The following is a 19,246-nucleotide window of genomic DNA, read 5'->3' as shown; positions in this document are numbered from 1 at the left end:
TCAAGAAGGAATTAAACAGTTACCATAACTTTGTCCCATTATAATTGGATTATCGTGTGCATTGTGCTGTCATGAAACATGGGTTAGAATAATTTGGAAACAAATGGATGTGGAATACAAGTTCCAGAGCCACATTAGCTTGATTAATGTTCATGATAATTACATTTGTGCCTTTTCGGTTTACCACCACTGACATAAAAACACTTAACACAATTCAAAATACAAATTTTCATTGGTGGGCTCTGATCCCTATTAATACGAAATAAATAATATATATTTACCGTACATAGGAATGATGTGGTGTGAGTGTGCATTTATTTCTGAGCCGGTCAGCTCTCCTCTGGCAGTAGGCTGGGGACACCCTGAACTGGTTGCCAGCCAATTACAGGGCACACAGAGACGTGGTTCGGGATGAGACTAGTGAATGACACGTGGCTACTAGTCGGACCTCGTTGTACAGCACAGTAGTTTAATTATAAGATTTAATTGTAAACTGATGTGTCAAAACCTGTACTAGTAATTAAAAACAAACGTGACGAGTTTCATAAAGTCCTTCTATTAGCGCCATTCGTGTTCACTGCCAATTGTGCACATCTTGTCATTTTCGTCCTTTCGCCGAAAGGGGACGCTCTTGCACAAAACAGTCGTGTTTTGTCAAACAAGATGCTGTACAGAACAATCCCTGTACTCAATGCTCGTGTATTCTTTAGTCTCCACATTTTATGATATTATGTAAATGTGCTACTCAATTGCCTGAGGCCAACTTCGATGCTTTGACTGCTGACTGTTTTCCATGGAGATGTTGCCGTGTTACCGGATCAGTCCGCTGAATCATTCATGATGATCCTGCTTGGATGTGAAACACCCCGTTGTGATTGCCAAACACTGTACAGCCTGACAAGAGGCGTGAGCCTATTTGCATTTGCAGGCAGAGTTTTTATGGAAAGCTATGGAAATTTCCAAAAATAGGAGGAACTCCAATATGGATCGCCTCCATACGATGTAACTAAGATCAGTCAAGACCTGTCATCTGTCAGTGACAAGCATTTGATGCGACCACAGTTGTACTGGACAAAAACAAGGAGAAAGAACTGGAAAGGTACAGAGCGAACTGTAAAACTGCAGTGTGCACACTGCACAATGACAGACCCGTGGTAATGTGGAATCGGCAAACCTGCATCCTGCGTTAAATAAAACACGCCAAACTAGTTCCGGAATTCTCCTGAATGTGCTTTCAAAATAAACCTACGTAAACATCAACGCTGGGTAAACAAACGCCAGGTAAGACGTTTTAATTTGTGTGGTGTTTATGAGCATCTTCTTGCCCACTCGTACTACCCGGATATCAAGGATATTAAATAAGTACTTAAAAGGCTTTTACATTCTTTATCTTCAATAAATACTCATACAGCTATTTACGGGTATCTGTTTTGAGCTACAGCATATTGTTAGTTAACTATGTCATTCATTTCTAAACCTGAAATGCAATTATTAATAAATATACTGTAGGTAAATCAGAATTTGATTTAATTTTTCTCGTTTTCTGAAGAAAAAAACTGAAGGAATGTGTGTCCAATACTTTTGATTGAATCAGTTGCAACTTTAATGTTCATACCCTCCATAATGTTACTGTGACTTCCAGTAATAATCAATGTATTTTTTCTAGAAAATAAACCTCTCTCTTTTGATGTGACTCCACTGGGGTGACCCCGATTGAAAGGGACGAAGCCGAAAGTCAAACAACAACTTGGTAATGGACTTTAATGTTAGTTCTGATGGTGGTATTTTTTTAGATGATACGTGTGAGAAAAACAGTTTAAAAACTCACTAATGTCAACAATGACACTTTCATAAACCAGGCTTATATTCAAATCTATTGTGAAAGTAATGACCGGATGTGATTGGCATCGCTACACCTACTTAGCAGAATTTCAGGCAAGGCGGGGGATTGCGAACAGACCGAAAAGCCTGGAGAACCGCTGCGGACTTAATCGGAACTGTCCATACAAAATTAGAAGGGAACACTTCCTGCACAATCACCCTCCAGGTCCATCAAGAGACGCCATTAGAGTTTTGCAAGGTTAGTACGGGTCGTGGAGAGATTTTCTGTCGTCGACGTGAGGCTATTGGTTTGCGTCTGGAGTTACTTTGTTGCTATGCACGCTGTTGCAGGTTGTTTGTTTGTTATGTCGGTGAACCTGCCGTGCTTTGTCCATGCGTGAGCCCCCTCGAAATTGTCACGGGAGGTAATGCCCTTAGAATCGCTGGATAGCGGCGTTTGACATTGTAAATCTATGGCATGTTAAGCAAACATTCCCCGTGGATAGCGCACGCGCCGAGTTTTTTTTGAGGCGGTTTCCTCGCGGTGTGCTCGGCCGCTTGTGCCCACTCGGGGGTGCTTCTTCCTCGGCTGCCCTTCCCTCGCCGCCGGGCATGTCGACTCGATGGCCTTTGTTACGAATCACATGGATTAAACTTCTTTGTGCCGTATTCCTGCTGCGTGTTGTCGGGCTGGAGGCGACCCTGCCCCCCTCCCCAACCTGTGCCCCCACCATCACCGCCGCCCTCCGATTCAGGCATTCTCCTCCTGGCACTCAGCCCCTCCAGAAACCCCAATATAGTTTTACACGAAGAAACAATGTTTGCGTCCACTCATAATAACCTGCAGAGTCTGATTGAAATGGAGCTGCAGCAATATAGGAGCACATGTTGGAGTGGATGCTGCTCTGGATGCCACATCTGTTTTGAATGAAGCACAGGGACAAAGGCTGTCCGAGTCCCACAGTAGTTTTTGCTGCCACAGTGGCTGAGCTGCAGATGTGTGCAGACAAAGGCACAGGTTGTGATCCAACTGTTGATGCAGACCGGACAGTCTAAATCACTTGCTGTTAAAAAGCTTCACGTTGTTTAATGTCTTTTATGGACAGAAAGCCCTTCCCTCCCCATTAAGCGCTCTAGAGACAAAGCTTAATTAATATACAGTAATTTAATGTCAGACAACAACAATCAAACATAGCCAAAATTTACGTAGAATATTGAAATGATCGGCCCAATATTTGGATTTTATGGACATCAGAAATTTCCGCTCCCTAGGCGCTCACGACAGTTTGATCTCATTTACAGGTAAATGCTTCATGTCCATAAAATCCAAACTATTGTTAAAATCTTCCTAATAATTTCAGAGGTTGGAGTGGGCATAAGTAAACACATCCACATACATTTTGGTGACGATTGCAGTTTTCTGACACTAGGCAAAGTTAAGCTTCTTTACATTTATGTTAAGAGTTTAAGAAATTTACAGTACACATCAAACCATGTAATTTTGTTTAACAAATGATCGCTAGCTTGATGCTATTATACATTGTGAAATGCCAGAGACAGGCTAGTGGAAATCAGCATAGATATTAGGGTAAGTGTTAACAATAAAAACCACTCCTATTTTAACACACATGGAGCAGCAACAGCAAAACAGCATGCGACAATAGTCACAGGATTATGTCATTTGTACTTTCCTTTTTAATTTCTACTGTACTTCAGCTTCGCAGGAAGCGAATCAGCTTAACAATGTCCTTTACTCGAAATATTAAGACAGCGGGGCTTTTTCTCCCCCTTAGACGGTTGTTAAATCCGAATTATGCCAAGAATCCCTTACGTCTACATTATTTGTTGACAGTGATTAATTTTGCCAGACAATTGTTGTGTTTGTTTTTCCAGGAAGTGCAGAAAAAGACGACATAGGCAGTTTTATGCCTGAAGGGAGATTTCTTTGCCAGTTTGTGTCGGTCTTGGGTTTGCGTTAGGCAGACAGTAGTTCTTGTAGAAGGGATGCACTTGCAGAAGATGGTTTTCACTATGACAAAAAAAATCATTTCAATTTTGTCTCGCTAAGAATAGTCACTGATTTCAGTTGACATAACGCTTCAGTCGCCTGACGTTCGTGCTCAGCGGCCAAGACAAACGTGCGTACCACTTTCCTATTATGCAACTAAACCATTTTTTCCCCCTTGAATTCCAAATTGTACGACATCTGTGCTGTTCCACTTTCGAGTTGTCACCGTTGTCGGATGTGTAAATGCACTGACAGATGTGAGTGGTATGATGAGGTCAGCTGCTGGCAATCTAAACAGATTAAGCTATCGTCAGTCAACCTAACAACGTGACATTTGGTTCTCACTGTGAAGTTTGATCTGTTGCTGTGTCACTGCTACTGTTCCAGGAGAAAACCCCCCTCAGCAATTTCCGAATATCATTTTCTGAGATTGCCCGCTTGTGTGCGGTGACATGACAATCTGCCTCTCGTGCAATTCAGCATCAGACTGCCAATGTTCCTTGAGAGAGTTCACCGGGGCATGATGATGATGTTGTATGTGTTCAAGCATGTGTGACTACCGAAAGGCACACACACTTTAAAAGCCTGGCCGTTATGTAATACCGTGCGTGTTGCTCATAGTCTTGAAACATGGAAGGCCCAGACGGCTCTCCCCACTGTCGGGTCTATTCTTGGTGTTGGGCCGTCAGTCTGAGCTTCAGAGTGTCTGCGCATTTTTCCTCTGCATGAGGTTGGGCCCCCTTTATAGATTCAGCGGCATGTTCTCACGCCTCTCTATAAGCACCTGCTCTTGCTGCCTACACATCAAGGATGTCAGTCCTTAGCGGCTTCTATTTTAGGGGGGGAGGGAAGAATCTGATTTGAGTGGTGCAGTGACTCACGAGCTGCTGTTGGACTGAAGGAGTGGCCCACTAGTTAATGGGTTAACTGACAAAACTCTCCTCCCAGGTTGAACAACAACCGGCCTCTTGTCGCCCGGTCCCCTGACTTCCACGCTGCCTTGATCTGTTCTGAAATTAAGGTCTTTTTATGGGCCACATTGATGCGTGTAATGGTGTGAAGTCGCAGCACAGCGGGGGACACGTGATGACACGCACACTTTTATTTTTGGATGATGCCAGTGCAGGAATTCCGCGCTGCAAAGAGTCATTGTAGCTATCGGATTGCATGCACGGTCTGTATTTGTACATTTCCATTGTCGGCCCAGCAGGAAATGAATCGACAAAGATCAGGAACTTGACAAGTCGGTCAATTAAAATGGACACTTAATTGAATGAAAAAAAAATGTTTTTGAACTTGCTGAATACTTCCTCGAATTATAAACTGTTGACATGAAGCTGTGTCATCTCCCACAGCCCAGACATTCCCGGCCAGACATGAAGAGCCCTCCGGGTCTGGATCGCTGAGCGGCTGAGGTCGGCGCTATAAAAACGGACAGTCCTGACAGTCATGGCTGATCGAGATGGGCTTCCTCTTGCCCCGGGTCAAGCCTACGTGGAGGTGGAATATGACTATGAGTACAAGGCCAAAGACAAGACGGTCACCATCCGGCAGGGGGAGTGCTACATCCTCGTGAAGAAAACCAATGAGGACTGGTGGCAGGTGAGGAAGGACGAGGGCGCAAAGGCTTTTTACGTGCCGGCCCAGTATGTCAGAGAGGTGCGGCGGGCGCTGATGCCCCCCCAGAAGCCCACCTTGAGGGCCAAACCTACCGTTCTGGATATCTGTATGGCGTCAAATGAGAACCTGAACCGGCCGCAGCCAGAAATGTCCAGCTTTGGGCGACCGTCGCCTTCCTCCACGCCGTCACCTTCCTCAGACCGCGTCACGCCGCCGGCTCCGCCCAAGGATGCTAATCAGAATTTGGGAAGCCCCCATCATTGCAAGGTGGTTGCCGAATTGGTGCTTCTTCACAACAACAACAATCATCATCTTGCCAACAATTCAACCCTCCCGCGGACACGAGCCGACTCGCCGCCGCTCAGAGAGGAGAACCACCACAGCAGAAGTCCAGACAGTGACAAGACCTCACCGCAATGTGACCTACCAGGAAACGGACTCAGCAAGCTCCGCAACGACTCGGAGTCCGGCGATGAGCTCAGCAGCAGTTCAACAGAACACATGCAGGTAAGACATGAACTCGTATGCTAAATGTGCCGATTCCTCAAACTCTGCTGTGTGCCGTTGTGGGTGATTGAAAGCACTGATCTGCTCGGGGATTAGTTTTACAGCTTACTGGTTTGTTTACAACTTCGGATCCATTTCGGTTCATTTTTGGTGACGTTAGCTGATTGATTACCGAGACTGGCCTTGTATTGGCGGGAGGAGAGGAATGAGGCCTTAGAAACCTACAGGCTCTCCCCACATAATGAAAAAGCAGGAGTGGTCCAGGACTGCCGATTTCAGCCAATTTTTGGGTGGCTTTATCAAGCCAGGGTCAGCTAGTTTGAAGTCTCCAAATGCTGCTTGTGCTCTTTGTTGCCCGGGCGGCAGAAGCCTCCTCCACCATGGTACGAACAAAGAGAGGCAGGCTTGAATGGAAAGTAGGTCATATCAGAGGGAGGATCCGTCTGTAGCCCCCAGTCGCCCACTGTGAGGACCACTGTGTGAAAGAGGCTGTGTTTGTGTGAATGTCATGAAGTGAAGGAGAGCGAGAATGCACACGCTCGACCACGGGTTAGCCCCAAGATAGTTAGCTAGGTCATTATTGACATCCTTTGAAAAGTTCTCTTGGGGCGAGGAAATGGCAGATTTTTTTTTTTTGGGGGGGGGGGGGCGGTGGGGTTCTGCCAGTCCTACACCAACCTTTTTGAATTTCACGCCTGTCAAACCACTTGCCAAATCAAACACATTTCCACCATTTGCATTTGCATTTGCATGGACAACTCCTAAGTGTGTTTTCTTTTTTTTCCAGCACTGAACAGTGCCGATAAGAGTCGGACAGCTTTAGCCAAAACTGCGATGTGGCTCTGTGCTTTTGTAGTTTCAGAGGCAGGTGGGTCCCGCTCCCCACTTCCTCCCTCCCCTGTTCTGCCTTTCTTAGTCTCATGTTAGTTTGTCCTTCTTGGCCTGTTGCCAGGGAAGTGAGTGACCCTGCAGGGGATTCCCCCACTCCCCCCCCCCCCCCCCCTTTTTAAAACTCTGCCCCCGGTCTTTGCTAAGTTACGGATATTTTTTGGCACCCACAGAAAAAATACTAACTCCTGGAGAATGTCATCTTGAGCATCTTAACTCACTCAGTACCAGCCAATTCTAGACCAAGTCTGAAAAGACGTTTAAAAACGTCTTTGGGAGTGAATGAGTTAACAGGCACCCTGTCATGTTTTTATTTCTATTTATTTATTTTGATGACACCCGAAGGAGAAGTCAAATCCTGTTGATTTAGCCAGTATGAGCCTTTCATTTTGTAAAGGTCAGAAGGAATTGATTTGACGGAAAGATTGCTGCACTGCCACCTGGCCACATAATCGATTTAAATCTGATCTCCAAGTGACCCTTAACTTCGCTGCGTCACGCCACGCTTTCTATTCGTAGTTGTTCTCTTTGGGTCTTCAAAAGCAGAGGCAGATGATCCACTCTTTGGCCACTTTATCGTTTCTCCTTTGAAATCCTGTTGCACGATATCACCACGGAGGTTGTTGATTTTCGGTGGTCATTTTCGCATGTTGAATATTACTCAAGTGTGACTCGCTCATGGTACTTTCCTTCCAAAGCACTGTGACATAATGAACGGACACACCGTTCCCTGCGGTCATACGTGAGAGACCAAATCATCTTTTTTTCCGCTCTCAAAGATGTGTCACCATGCAAGTGGAAGATGTGGTGGTCCGAAGTGTTTCACCCTTGCTGTCTGTCTTTCTCGCTTGCGCTCTCAAACTCCGTCCTCAAGGGCTACTATCCTGCATGTTTTACATCTTTCCCGCCTCCAACACACCTGGCTGAAGGGATGTGTTGGTCTTCTAAAACAAACGGGCCGGAGCACACCAAGTCTCTTGGGGAAGCTTTTGGGTTGACTGTCTAGAAACAAGCTGTTCCTAAACCTACAAAATGCCACAGTTTGTGCATGTGTTGACAGAAACGGTTCCTTTGGCAGATAGCTTAAATTTTCGGGAGTGGCTTCGCTATGTTCCAAGAAGCGGACATCTTTTGAAGCGAGGTCGAGCAAATGCATACTCTTACATAATGGGCCCAGTTCAAAACAGATATAACCCGTACGTATGTCTTGTCTCTCCATGCCCTGTAATCTCTGTTTAGCCAATAGGCTTACTCCCATGGCAGCTGAAAAGGAGGCCCGAGCTTGTTTTCCAGGGCATACTTGACATTCTTGTCTTGGTGCCCCCACACACACACACACACAGTGCTGTACAGTGAGGAAAAAGAAAGTCAAGGAAAGGCCGTCCTCTCGGCAACAGTCAGGCACCAGACTGCTTGTAATCTAATCCAATCTGATGCTGAGCTAATAGTGCATCTTCTGTGTTCATGTGAGCGCTTTTTTCCGGTCTGCTCCTTCGCTTCCTTACCCTCTCTTTCCTCTCGCTGTCTGGAACCCTCCTCAGTCGCTCTTCTATGATGTCTGCACCGCTTCCTATTTTCAACCTCCCACCTATTTTCTCCTCGAGTCATTGTTTTTGACGCTCTTGTCTGGAGTAATCTCGGTGAAGGGCAGTGCAACAGTCAGGAAACTGACAAACATGCAGTCTCCGCGAGCCTGCTCTTGGACCTTGTGTCCACCTTGTTTTGTTTTTTGTTCTCCAACCGCCCACAATTCTGATCTGTACCTTCTGCATTAGAAGAAGAGGATTAAATCTGCAAACCCCCGGCGGCCCAGCCTTCAAGACAACCTGAACTGATGTTGACAAATCATGCTTGGAGAATCATTTCTGTTTTAAACTCCTTTCAAAAGATGTACCGTATATTGAAGCGCTTAGAATCTTTCATCTCTATTTTATTAATGTATTTTGCAGTTCAGTCATCACGAAACTGGGATCATGACAATTCTCCAGTTAATGACTCTAAATTAACATCGTTTTGGTGGCATTTTGTAGTTTGATAAGTAGATAATTTTCAGTGCTGACAGTTAGAAAATTTGGCGGCGGGGGAAATTTCATGGCACATTAATCACGTCCAAAATTGTCACAGTTATCGGTATTTTCACAAGACTTCTAAAAAGGAATGTAAACAAACAACCGTATGTACTTTTTGACCTCAAAAATTGTAAATGGACACACCCAATTACAACTTTCTCACATGTCCAAACCCCACCAAATGTTCTTAAAACTATAAAGATGCCTTTTGCAGGCCACATGAAATAGTATGTGGTTGACGGCACTTGGCCCGTGAGTCGTAAATTTGAGATCCGCCGGCAGCTACGTGCAGGGACAGATTTGTGCAGTTTAATTTGCAACTACAATGGTGCCAACTCGACTGTCGTGCCAGTTCCAGTGGTGAGGCAGCCTCGCCGTAATTTCGGTATCGAATGATGGTGAAGCATCGTTCTCTTTCCTCTCACTCCCCGGTGCTCTATGTGGGTCAGTCAATCCCTCTCCTGTCTGTCACCGCGGCTCTTTCTGGGCCTGGCTCACTAATGTCACTTGGTGGACTGGCCAAGCATGTATCCGGAGAAGGTAAGACTACCTGACTGCTGTGCTTTTGACGTCGCACAGCGATTTATCTTTCCTCATCTTCTACCTGACGCTGTCCTCCTTTGCGATCCGCTTGAAGCAAGCTAGCAAGTGCGTTGTTGTTGTACGTACTGTATATCGGTGTAACACGTTTTAGGCGAGGCGGACGCTGGCACACGACCGTGGTGTTCCATACACTATTTGACTCTGTGCTTTATAAAGTGCGAGAGATTCCTTGAGCCAAATTCTAGCTCCCTTTCAACAGAGGTCTGTGTTTAGATATAATTTGGGATGCCCAAGACACCCGCGTGCTCAAAGCTCAGTTACATAACCGAGACGAGATGTTTTCAGAGGCCTTTGAACAGCTGATATAGCCTTTTCCCCCCCAGTGGCCAACTCTTTGGGTGAGTAGACAGGTCAAGCTATTTGTGCACTCAGCCTTTTGCGTTCTCCCTTTGCCTTGTTTGTCTTGCGAAACTGTATATCATGAGACGGGCAAGTAATTTAGCAATGGTGTTTGGGCTATGAAGGTTTTCTCCGCATGGCTGCCTTGTGCAAAGCTGGGGTATTTATTTATTTTTTGGTTTTGTTTTCTGCATACCAAAAGTATGAGGAAAGTCGTATACCCCCTTGAATATATCCCGATTTTGGGATTGTAAAGGATTAACTTTCTTCCTAATTTATCACTTATCGCGGTCTGTAAATGGTGCACTTCAATCAGGGCTTCTGTGTTTGCAGAAATTTCTGTCGCTAAACGACGACAATGCTATGGATGAGTCTGGGGCCCGCTTTATAGTTTTATAACATAACAGTTATTTCCGCACAAATCCAATTGCAACACGACACAACCACTGTTGGCATAATTGCGCTCAGTTGGGCTTTCAGCTCGCTAGGGGGTCTTCCTTTAAAGCCCCGCCTTTTGGGGATACAAGTACATGTCTCTGCACGTTTCCTCAAAGCTCCCCAAAATAGCTCCTGGATTAAAACGGAGATACTGGGAGGCTGATCGGGGTCGTCTTGAGTGCACAAAGACACCCCATGCAAGCGGTTAGTCAGAGTCTTAATGATTGACAGAGCAACACTGTCAGTGTCCATTAAGGATGCGAATATGCCAGCGCTAACAGATTCACTTCATACTTGGAATGCTACAGAACACACACAGGTAGATTATGCCACGGTTGATTTTTTTTATTTTTCTTCTCTGATAATGACTAAGATTCTGTCCAAGATGTAAAAAAAAAAAAAAATCTCTATTACAGCCAGAATGGAAGGAAGAATTAATTTAATCTCGCCTTACCTTAGCACAACACAATACCCTCAGAATTTTGGTCACACAATTGACTTGCCTCCCAATTTGACCTCTCTTGAGGTAACATTGTTTTTTTTCATCTTTATGTGAATTATATATAATGACCTAAGAAAGAGCAGCCATAATGACCTTTTCAAGTGGTGGTGGAAAAGCACAATCATTGTCTAAGTTTCCAATTGAATCCCATGTTCTCGATCATTTCTCTACTTCCGCCTGTACTGTTTCGACCGAGCCAAGCATTGCCATCTGCGGATGAAACCACACAGAAAGGTCAAGCCAGATTGACCTAATCATGTAAAATGTGTTAAAGGCTCTTGGTGAGCGCCGCGCACCACCGGCCGTGGGACGGAGAAGCTTAGAGCTCAGTCCGAGCCTGGACAGACCCCCCCCCCCACAAACCCTCCCACCCTTCTCGCACGCATACTACTAGAATGCAATCTTCTTACATATCTGGATTAAGGGGTTGTGTCCAACACATTCCTGCGTTAAACCGCTCTGTAACCCCCCTCGCCCCTTCAACTCATGCCATCATGCGCCATGTTTCAACAATCCTTCCTTTATGTCACATAGTCTGTTCGTCTCGATGCTAAATATGGTTGGAGGAAAGTTAGGGTTCCTTTTGATTTTTGATGACTAAATGACATGCAGTTGATGACAGTCTATTCCGCCGCATTTGCCAATAAATGCATTTCAGGATATTTAAAATATGAGACAACCCAGGTGGAATATTCAAAGTGAAACTTGTGCTTTTGATGTGATTCAAATGTTCTATTTCATCCCTTCTGGCCACCAGAGGGCGCTGCTTCAATGACAGCATGCCCCGGGATTCATAGAACCGTCGTTGCAGACGTAACTTTCATTTTAGGTGCATGTGAAAGTGAGGAAATCGGACTGGCACGACATGCCGAAGCGCTATGGTTCACTGGGAGGTCAAGGCCGTCCTCCTGGGAAGGGCTTTTAATAGGAAAACCTGGAAGTGAAAGTGAGAAATAGTCGGAGACAAATGCAAGGTTCACGACAGTGGAAGTTTTAGTTTTACAGTGTAGGCCATCAAGTGTGAGGATGATTAATCTGTCTGGCGCTGAAAAAAAGATAAAGATGCGGTCATGATTTCAGAGTGGGTGTCGTCTGCTGATGATGCAGTTTATTTTTCTGACTCTCAGCATGTGACTTGCTCTATTGACGACAAGGCAGCCCTCTCTCTGACATGGACAAAAGCTTTATAGTCATAGCTTACTGAAACTTTTCTGTGGTTGGCTAAAAAGGAAAAGGACACAGAGGGGAAAGGATTGGCGAGCTGGTCAGCTGACCAATGAGAATGTTGTTTGGCAAAGACTGCTAACATTGACGTCGTTTTTTTTTTTTTTACTTGAAGGTAAATCTGTGCGAACCATGATTTTGTTGTTGTTATTTGGTCCCTACGCTGTCCCCAAAGGGGGAGCGGACGAAAATGAGTTGACCGGACCCCCTGCTGTGTTCTGGGTTTTCGCTCTCTGCCTGTGCAGAGTTCCATTTCCTCATACTGAAAGAGCTGTGAACATGTCAACCCAATCGGTACGGGGTCGCTGCTGACAGCCTCTCTCAGCCCAAACATGCCGGTCCATAAAATAATCCACCATGTCCACTCAACTTCATGACCACTAGTTTCCGTTTCTTCGTGGTGAAGCCATACCCGAGGGCCTCCTCCGAACTTCACTAGATTGAGATGACAAAACTAACATTCAACTGTATTTTACATCAAAAATTACAATTTAGCATCCGGCTATCAATTTTCGAAAATGCTTGGTTCAGGTCTGGGTGAGAGACAGGCTACATCCTGAATTCCCAGCGCAACTACTTGTTTTTTATTTATTTTTTAATAAATCACCCTATGCAATGACTGAATCTTGTCCCTCAAGCCGACCACTTCTTGAATTTAATGTTTTCAAAGGCTGGATGTGCTTTCATAAAGTGCAACCACAACCTACAGGTTGTCTGTGAGGAAGTTTTCATTTCCTTTGTGGGTGGCTGTCATGTAGTTTTTCTTTTTTTTTAAATACGGAAACCTTTCTCAGTTCAAATACGAGATATCTCGGATTAGTAATAGACTCAAAACTATGTTGGAAGCCACATATCGATAACGCAAAAAGAAAAATAGCCAAAACCGTAGGGATCCTCTACAAAACCAAGGAAGTGCTAAATAAGAGATCTTTGTACACATTATACACTTCATTATTATTACCATATACTACTGTGTGGAAATATGGGGAAATGCCTGCAAAACAAACACACTCCCTATTCTCAACCTACAAAAAAAAGCAATTCGAATTATTAATAGATCAAAATATACGGAACCCACAAATCCACTATTTATCAAATTAAATACGATGAAATTTTATGACCTGGTTGACTTTAAAATCGCCCAATTAATGTACAAAGCACACAATAACCTGCTCTGCCAAAACATTCAGAAGTTTTTCGAAATTCGAGAAAGCAGCTATGATTTAAGAGGTACCAACTTATTCAAAAAACTCAAAACAAGAACAAACATCAAGCAAAGAAGTGTATCTATCAAAGGTGTTAATCTGTGGAATAATCTCGAAACGGACCTGAAAATGAGTAAATCGCTTGCTGAGTTCAAAAACAAATTCAAAAAAAGAGTACAAACAACCTACATCAATCAGAGTTAAAATGATAAATTCAAAACATTAAATATAATGATAAATCAGAACTAAGTTGATAAATAGAGAAAGGTATATAAATATCCATTATGAATACAAGAGAAAATTGACACAAGAGTGTCAGGGTGTGGAAGTATATAATCCCGATACAAACCAAAAGTTGTAAAAATATCACGGTTAAGGGTAAAGTATGAGCCTTAATGGAGACTTCTTTCTTCTTACTTTTTTCTTTTCTGATTGATATAAAAATGATTTATTAGATACAATCACATAACGGGGTAGGACTAGATAAGTTTTTTTACTTCTTCCTACTCCCTTGAACATAATAACTGTGTTGAATGAAGATTGATTTCTTTCTTTTTACTTTTTTTATCTACCTTATTTTCTGTCAAATTATTACTGTATATATGTTTTATGTTCAATAAACAAACAAACAAACAAACAAACAAATATATGCTTCCTTTTTTTTCTTTTTTGTTAGTAATCAGGCTCATCCATCCAAAAGTTCTCTCATCTATATTTTCAGTTGTGGGTGCAAATAGAGTGTGTGAACCACAGACGTTATGGCTCCAGGGTCGCAACCTCTAACCTATTTTGGCCTTTTGAGTGAACTTTGAGCATGGCCACATGTCAAGCAATGCCCTCTTTTTTTTTTTTTTTTTACTTTTCCATTTTTCTCCTTCATCTGTTTTGCCCTCTCTCTATCTCTTCCTCCGCGTTTCCTTCTGTGCAAGGTAGTCAGGTCAGTCTGCTAATGAGTGTTCCCGTTTAAGCGCCGTGGTTCGAAATAGATCTCTTAAGATCCTTTAATCAGCCACTGTCGTCTCTTCTCATCCGTTGGACGACATTCCCAATGCAGATAAGGTGAATAAGCTCCCGCAGCCTCCTTTGCACCTGTTTGGATAGCCTTAGTTGTCGCCAGAATTGACATTTTTGGACAATGTTTTCCTACCTGAGGAGCCCACACTACATTGTGAGTAGCAAGCTTTCTGTCATGGCCAAGGAGACGCTGAGTGAATGTGATATACGGCTTAGGCTGCTTGGCTGAGTAGACCAGAATTCATTTGAGCGCCTGTGTCTTGGATGTAATTGTTACTTGTGCATATAATCATCATCCTTGCTAGTTCATGGGCTTTTGGATTGCTTCTCGACACGATGACTCAACCAGCAGTTCCGAACATTCCCCACACGAATGACATTCACATTCTCGACAGCATCTCGCCATTGCGAGGTTTCAAACTAGATGCGCTTTGAGGCAAGTGGCCACTGAGCTTCGAGTGTCGCAGTATCATCAGCAGGTTGCATGACATACACAGAGACTGGATGAGATTTTTTTGCAAGTTTGCAAGTCAGCTCTTCAGATAACGATGCAAATTGCTTTTGTTTTTTTTTTTTTAAAGGGGACAAAAATAACTCTGAGGGCAAATGATGGAAACAAATCTTTAGTTTGTAATAGCTTGATGACATCACACTTCCGGGACGCTCGTTAAGATCTCACTTCGGGAAATCGATGACTTTGTCAAATTTACCATAGAGCAGTTATTTTTTTCATGCTTTATTTCATGTATTTTGTTTAATTACTTTTGACAGAAACATATTTCATTTGGGGTGTTCTAAAATGACTTCACAGTTGACCTTTAAAAAAAAAAAAACACCAATAATGGTGTGCACAAGGTCTTCCAAATGCATCTACTCCAACTGTGTTCAGGAAGCTTGGCTGTGTAAAACAAAAAGTGAAAGTGTCCACTTTTCACGAATATCGCTGTGTTTGGTTCATGAGGGCCACTGATTTCTTTTTGTTTCACTCTGTACCAAGAGCCCTTGTGTCCCTCGCTGTCTCTGCACCCGCATCGCTCCACTCGCTCGTCACGCTTACGTTGTCGAGTGTATATATACGCTGTCACTGATGTCTTCATACATCAAAACCCGACACAATGTCCTTGAGCGGATAGTGACTCATCAGCTCCAGAGGGCCGAGACAGCTGCCAATATTTACTGTACAATGTATTAGTTTAATTGATGTCAATCTGCTTGGATCACTCTGCCAACACTCAATCTAACGCTCTTATTGTTTAAAAAGTTAAAACCCTGTCAAATAAATAATTATTTTTCAAAGTCATCGTCACAGTGATATTTGCCACATGTACTTCACTATATAAAGCTGCACAGAAGAAAGATGGCAACCAGACTAACAATGTCAAATGGCAACAATTTACCTACCCCAAAAAGAGCGGGCATTTTAAAGTAAAACGACCGAAAAATGTATTTTTACCCATACTCCCATGATAATAGTCAAGTAAATGAAAAATGCTGTCTCCAGCATCCCTGCCAGTCATATTAATTGATTAATTGGGTCTGAGCTTTCCCATCAAGACCTCCAGTTTCATCAACCCCCCCCCCCCCCCCCCACTCCGCATCTAGCCAGCCAATCAGCAAATGGGGAGGGGACTTTGTATAATTGGCTCACACCAATCACGCTGTAGGCTTTAGGTCAGGATTAGTCATTAACTCGAGGCTTAAAATCTCAGCTGCCTACTATGGAGTGCTGCGAAGTCTGAATCCGCTTCACAATTCCTGCAACGGAGGAGACAAAATAATCATTACTGGGGAAAGAGAAAAAAACTGGTTGAATTTATTGCCTGAAATGACTATTGACCGATTCCCCGCAGTCCACCGAGAACATTTCATCTAATGACTATCCGTAATTATTACGTAGCATTGATCTGCATGGTATACTGTACCTACCCCGATTTCAGAATCCAGCGTTCTGCTTTATACTGTACAAAGAGAATCACTTCCTCTCTCTGCCATTTTTATTTTTTGCATAGTTGTGTTAGGAACAGATTGCAGTGTAGCGCTTTCATCCTGCCCCCATGCACGCCCGCCTGGCTGTTTTTCTCACTATTTGGAGAACAGAAGGTACTTTGTGACTGTTATGCTTCCACGCAGCTTTAAGAGTATGTTCGAGGAAGGGGGAAGTACCCATCGAGAGGAAAGTCTGCTCGCAGTGACTCGTCTACAGACCGAGACAATCCCCAGAGAGTAAATAGCGTGGCGCGTGCATCTGTTCTGATCGTTGTCCTTTGTACATCTTGTCAGCCGCGCATTCATTATTTTCCCGTGCTTCTCGGTTGGAAGCTGTGTGTTGAACTGTTTCACAAAGAGACAAGAGAGCCTGTCAGTGCCAGACAGACTACCGCAAAGATCACTCGGATAGATTCTGTTGGATGTTTGGACTCCTTGGACCAGAAACGAGAACACTCCTTTGCTGCTCACCGATATTTGCCCAGATTTTCGTAAATGCTTCAGGAATGTCACTTCATGCTTTAAAAAGAGGAACGGGACTCAAGAGGGGGTGTCAATCAGAATCTGACTCACTGGTGTTTGATTTTACGCTCTAACTTGAGCTGAGCCCCAAATAGAAGCTGGAAATCTTTGATCCGTTGGGTGCTTCTGAAATAACCGTTGAACATCTTGTCCCAGATAGAAATTGTTTGTTTGATGTATGTCCTGCTCATGCTGCAGAACCGACAGCTTCCCTGCAAGAATGTTGTGCTCCCTGACCAACAACAGCATGCCCATATGCACACATAGCATGGCTGCAGGCTCCCCCCTGTCCTCAAAATCTGTCCCTGCTTACGTCGCAGGAGGAAAATCAGTTTTTTTTTTCTTCTGTAGTATCCGAGCAACAGCCGCGGCTGTCTGTCTCAACTGTGTGTTGACTGGCATTTTAATGCTATCAACTCAGGACTAAAAGGTTAATTGCGCACGTCACAGTCAAGTTGCCAGCCTTGTCAAACGCTCCGATCTGTGAAATTAAATTAGCTGTCGTCTTCCTGCCGAGTCTGACCCAAAAGATGCTGACTCACTTTCCGCATCTTTGACTTCATGCGCCTCAGTCGCGTCTCTCTCCGGTCGCCATATGCTTGAAGTCGCAGATGGAGTGAAGGCCATATTTGAATATAATTAGCATTTTCTTTCTGTTCAACCTGTTTCGCGCAGCTCGATTTGACACTGCAATTGATGGCTGGTCCGCTTCAACAGTCTGTGTGTGTGTGTGTGTGTGTGTCCCAAGTGTGCTTTGTTGTGCTCATATGCATGCCAACGTTTCAACAATCTTCTGGCTCAGAGGCAGTTTGGCTTCGCAATATGCCGCAAATGCGGTGACGGGCGAGTGGGCGAATGTGGTCTGACTGATGCTCGTCGAGGTGGAAATGTAGGTTAATCCTGTCGTATGGGCACGACCATCATCGGCAGCATCATACCTCCTTGAGCAGTGGGAGAGAGCGAAGAGAGGGGGCGGTGGGGCGTTGTCTGAGCGGCGGCCAAGCCGAAAATGATCAACAAGGTATTATGTTGAATTATACTTTCGATTCAAGATGCACTTGGGGGAAAACGGAACATTTAGTTTGCGGAGAAAATATCTAGAAGATAGCAGGGGAAGAGCTGTGTGGCAAAAGGCAAGGGACGACTTTGGACAAAAGAACAAAAGGGAGCCAAGTAGACTGATGGTTGCGGGGGGCGTGCCCCTTACGTTCCCCTCTAAACTTGCAACCTATCTTCTAACTCTTCGAGGGAAGTGATTTTGTTGACTGGGTCCCCCCCATAGCCGCAAAGCCCTCCCTCAGCAATGCACCTCTCGAGCCAGGAGCGCCACTCTTCCTCGAACCAGTCTTCTCTAATTCAATTACACAATCTCATTACGCAACACGGTTAGGGGAAAGATGAACACATGATCTGAGCTGTGACACCGGTCGTCGCAGAATAACATTTTCATGTCCTACTGCGGGGGATATTTCCATGAAGGCTCACCGTAGAAACTGGAAGGTCCAACATGAAGCTGAATGACTTCTTATTTTTCCCCAATTTGATCGATCACAATTTCCCATTCAACCGTTGGTAAAACAGCTTGCAAAATGTGAACGCAGGCTCACTTCACTCATCGGCTTTGGCGATACCAAACAATTACCAAGTTAATTGAATACTGTGACATTTCAACGGCTTTACTCATAAGCTGGCGGATGGCGGATTGTCATGGTGCCCCGACTGTAATGTTGAAATAAATAACACAATAGAGTGCGCGCTTTTCAGCGCAGTTCCATCGGAAACCGTTCACGGTTCACAATGATTCCGGGGAGATGCATGTGGTAATTTCACCAGTCTCTCCACACTAGCTGGCAATCATACTGAGCAGAAAGGCAGAATTTTAAATCGCCATCATTCATGCGTACTCTCTTTGTGTGTGTGTGTGTCTCTGTTGTGTGACTACATCTAACACCACAAAGTATGTGAAATGACACACTAAAATCTCACACTCCCTGTCCCCATTTGTCCAATTCGTCATGCATAAATGATTCAGCCGCGATGTGAGCACCTGCCAATCCCCCCCCCCCCCCTCACCCCACGGACCCCCACTCCCACCCCCGCTACCTTTTGATGCTTCATGACACGCCTGCATTCACTGTAGTTGTTCATCAATTCGCGTGTGCTCAACTGTGGCAAACCATCCACTAACTAACTAACATCGGAAAATGCTCCTCTGCTAAAAAAAAAACGTCAATGGCAGCGCTCAGAAAAATGCTGCATCGAGGCCACTGAATGGAGTTTGGGCAAAATGCTGCACAAGCACCACGTGTCCCAAAGAGTGCAGGGTGGTGATGCAGCAGAGCGGTTCGCCATGTGTGCATATATAGAAGCCCCTCCCCCCCTTCACACCGCTTCAGCAGGGCCACAGTCTTTGGATGGAGACCCCCACCATCCAGCTCGCAAGGCCACTCACCCAAGCTCGTGTGAGTCACCAAGCGGACATGCGCTAGTACTGCCAACA

General features: G+C 44.5%; 1 protein-coding gene across 5 annotated transcripts in view; it reads left to right on the top strand.

The window, feature by feature from the left end:
* The first annotated feature begins 1,931 nt into the window (after positions 1-1,931).
* arhgap12b (Rho GTPase activating protein 12b) overlaps positions 1,932-19,246 on the top strand; it is a 29,067-nt gene continuing 11,752 nt past the window's right edge. For all 5 annotated transcript variants that reach the window (XM_086102111.1, XM_086102110.1, XM_086102109.1 and 2 more), the window contains exons 1-2: positions 1,932-2,080; positions 5,185-5,956. In XM_086102111.1, the coding sequence (XP_085958237.1) occupies positions 5,279-5,956 (678 nt within the window). In that variant the 5' untranslated portion in view covers positions 1,932-2,080; positions 5,185-5,278. The remainder of the gene's footprint in view (positions 2,081-5,184; positions 5,957-19,246) is intronic.

This window comes from Hippocampus guttulatus, chromosome 21 (genome assembly GCF_054856545.1).
Source record: "Hippocampus guttulatus isolate MCC_2025c chromosome 21, RoL_Hgut_1.0, whole genome shotgun sequence".
NCBI lineage: Eukaryota > Metazoa > Chordata > Actinopteri > Syngnathiformes > Syngnathidae > Hippocampus > Hippocampus guttulatus.
The sequence above is the reverse complement of the archived record's forward strand: the minus strand, read 5'-3'. Positions and strand labels throughout refer to the sequence as shown.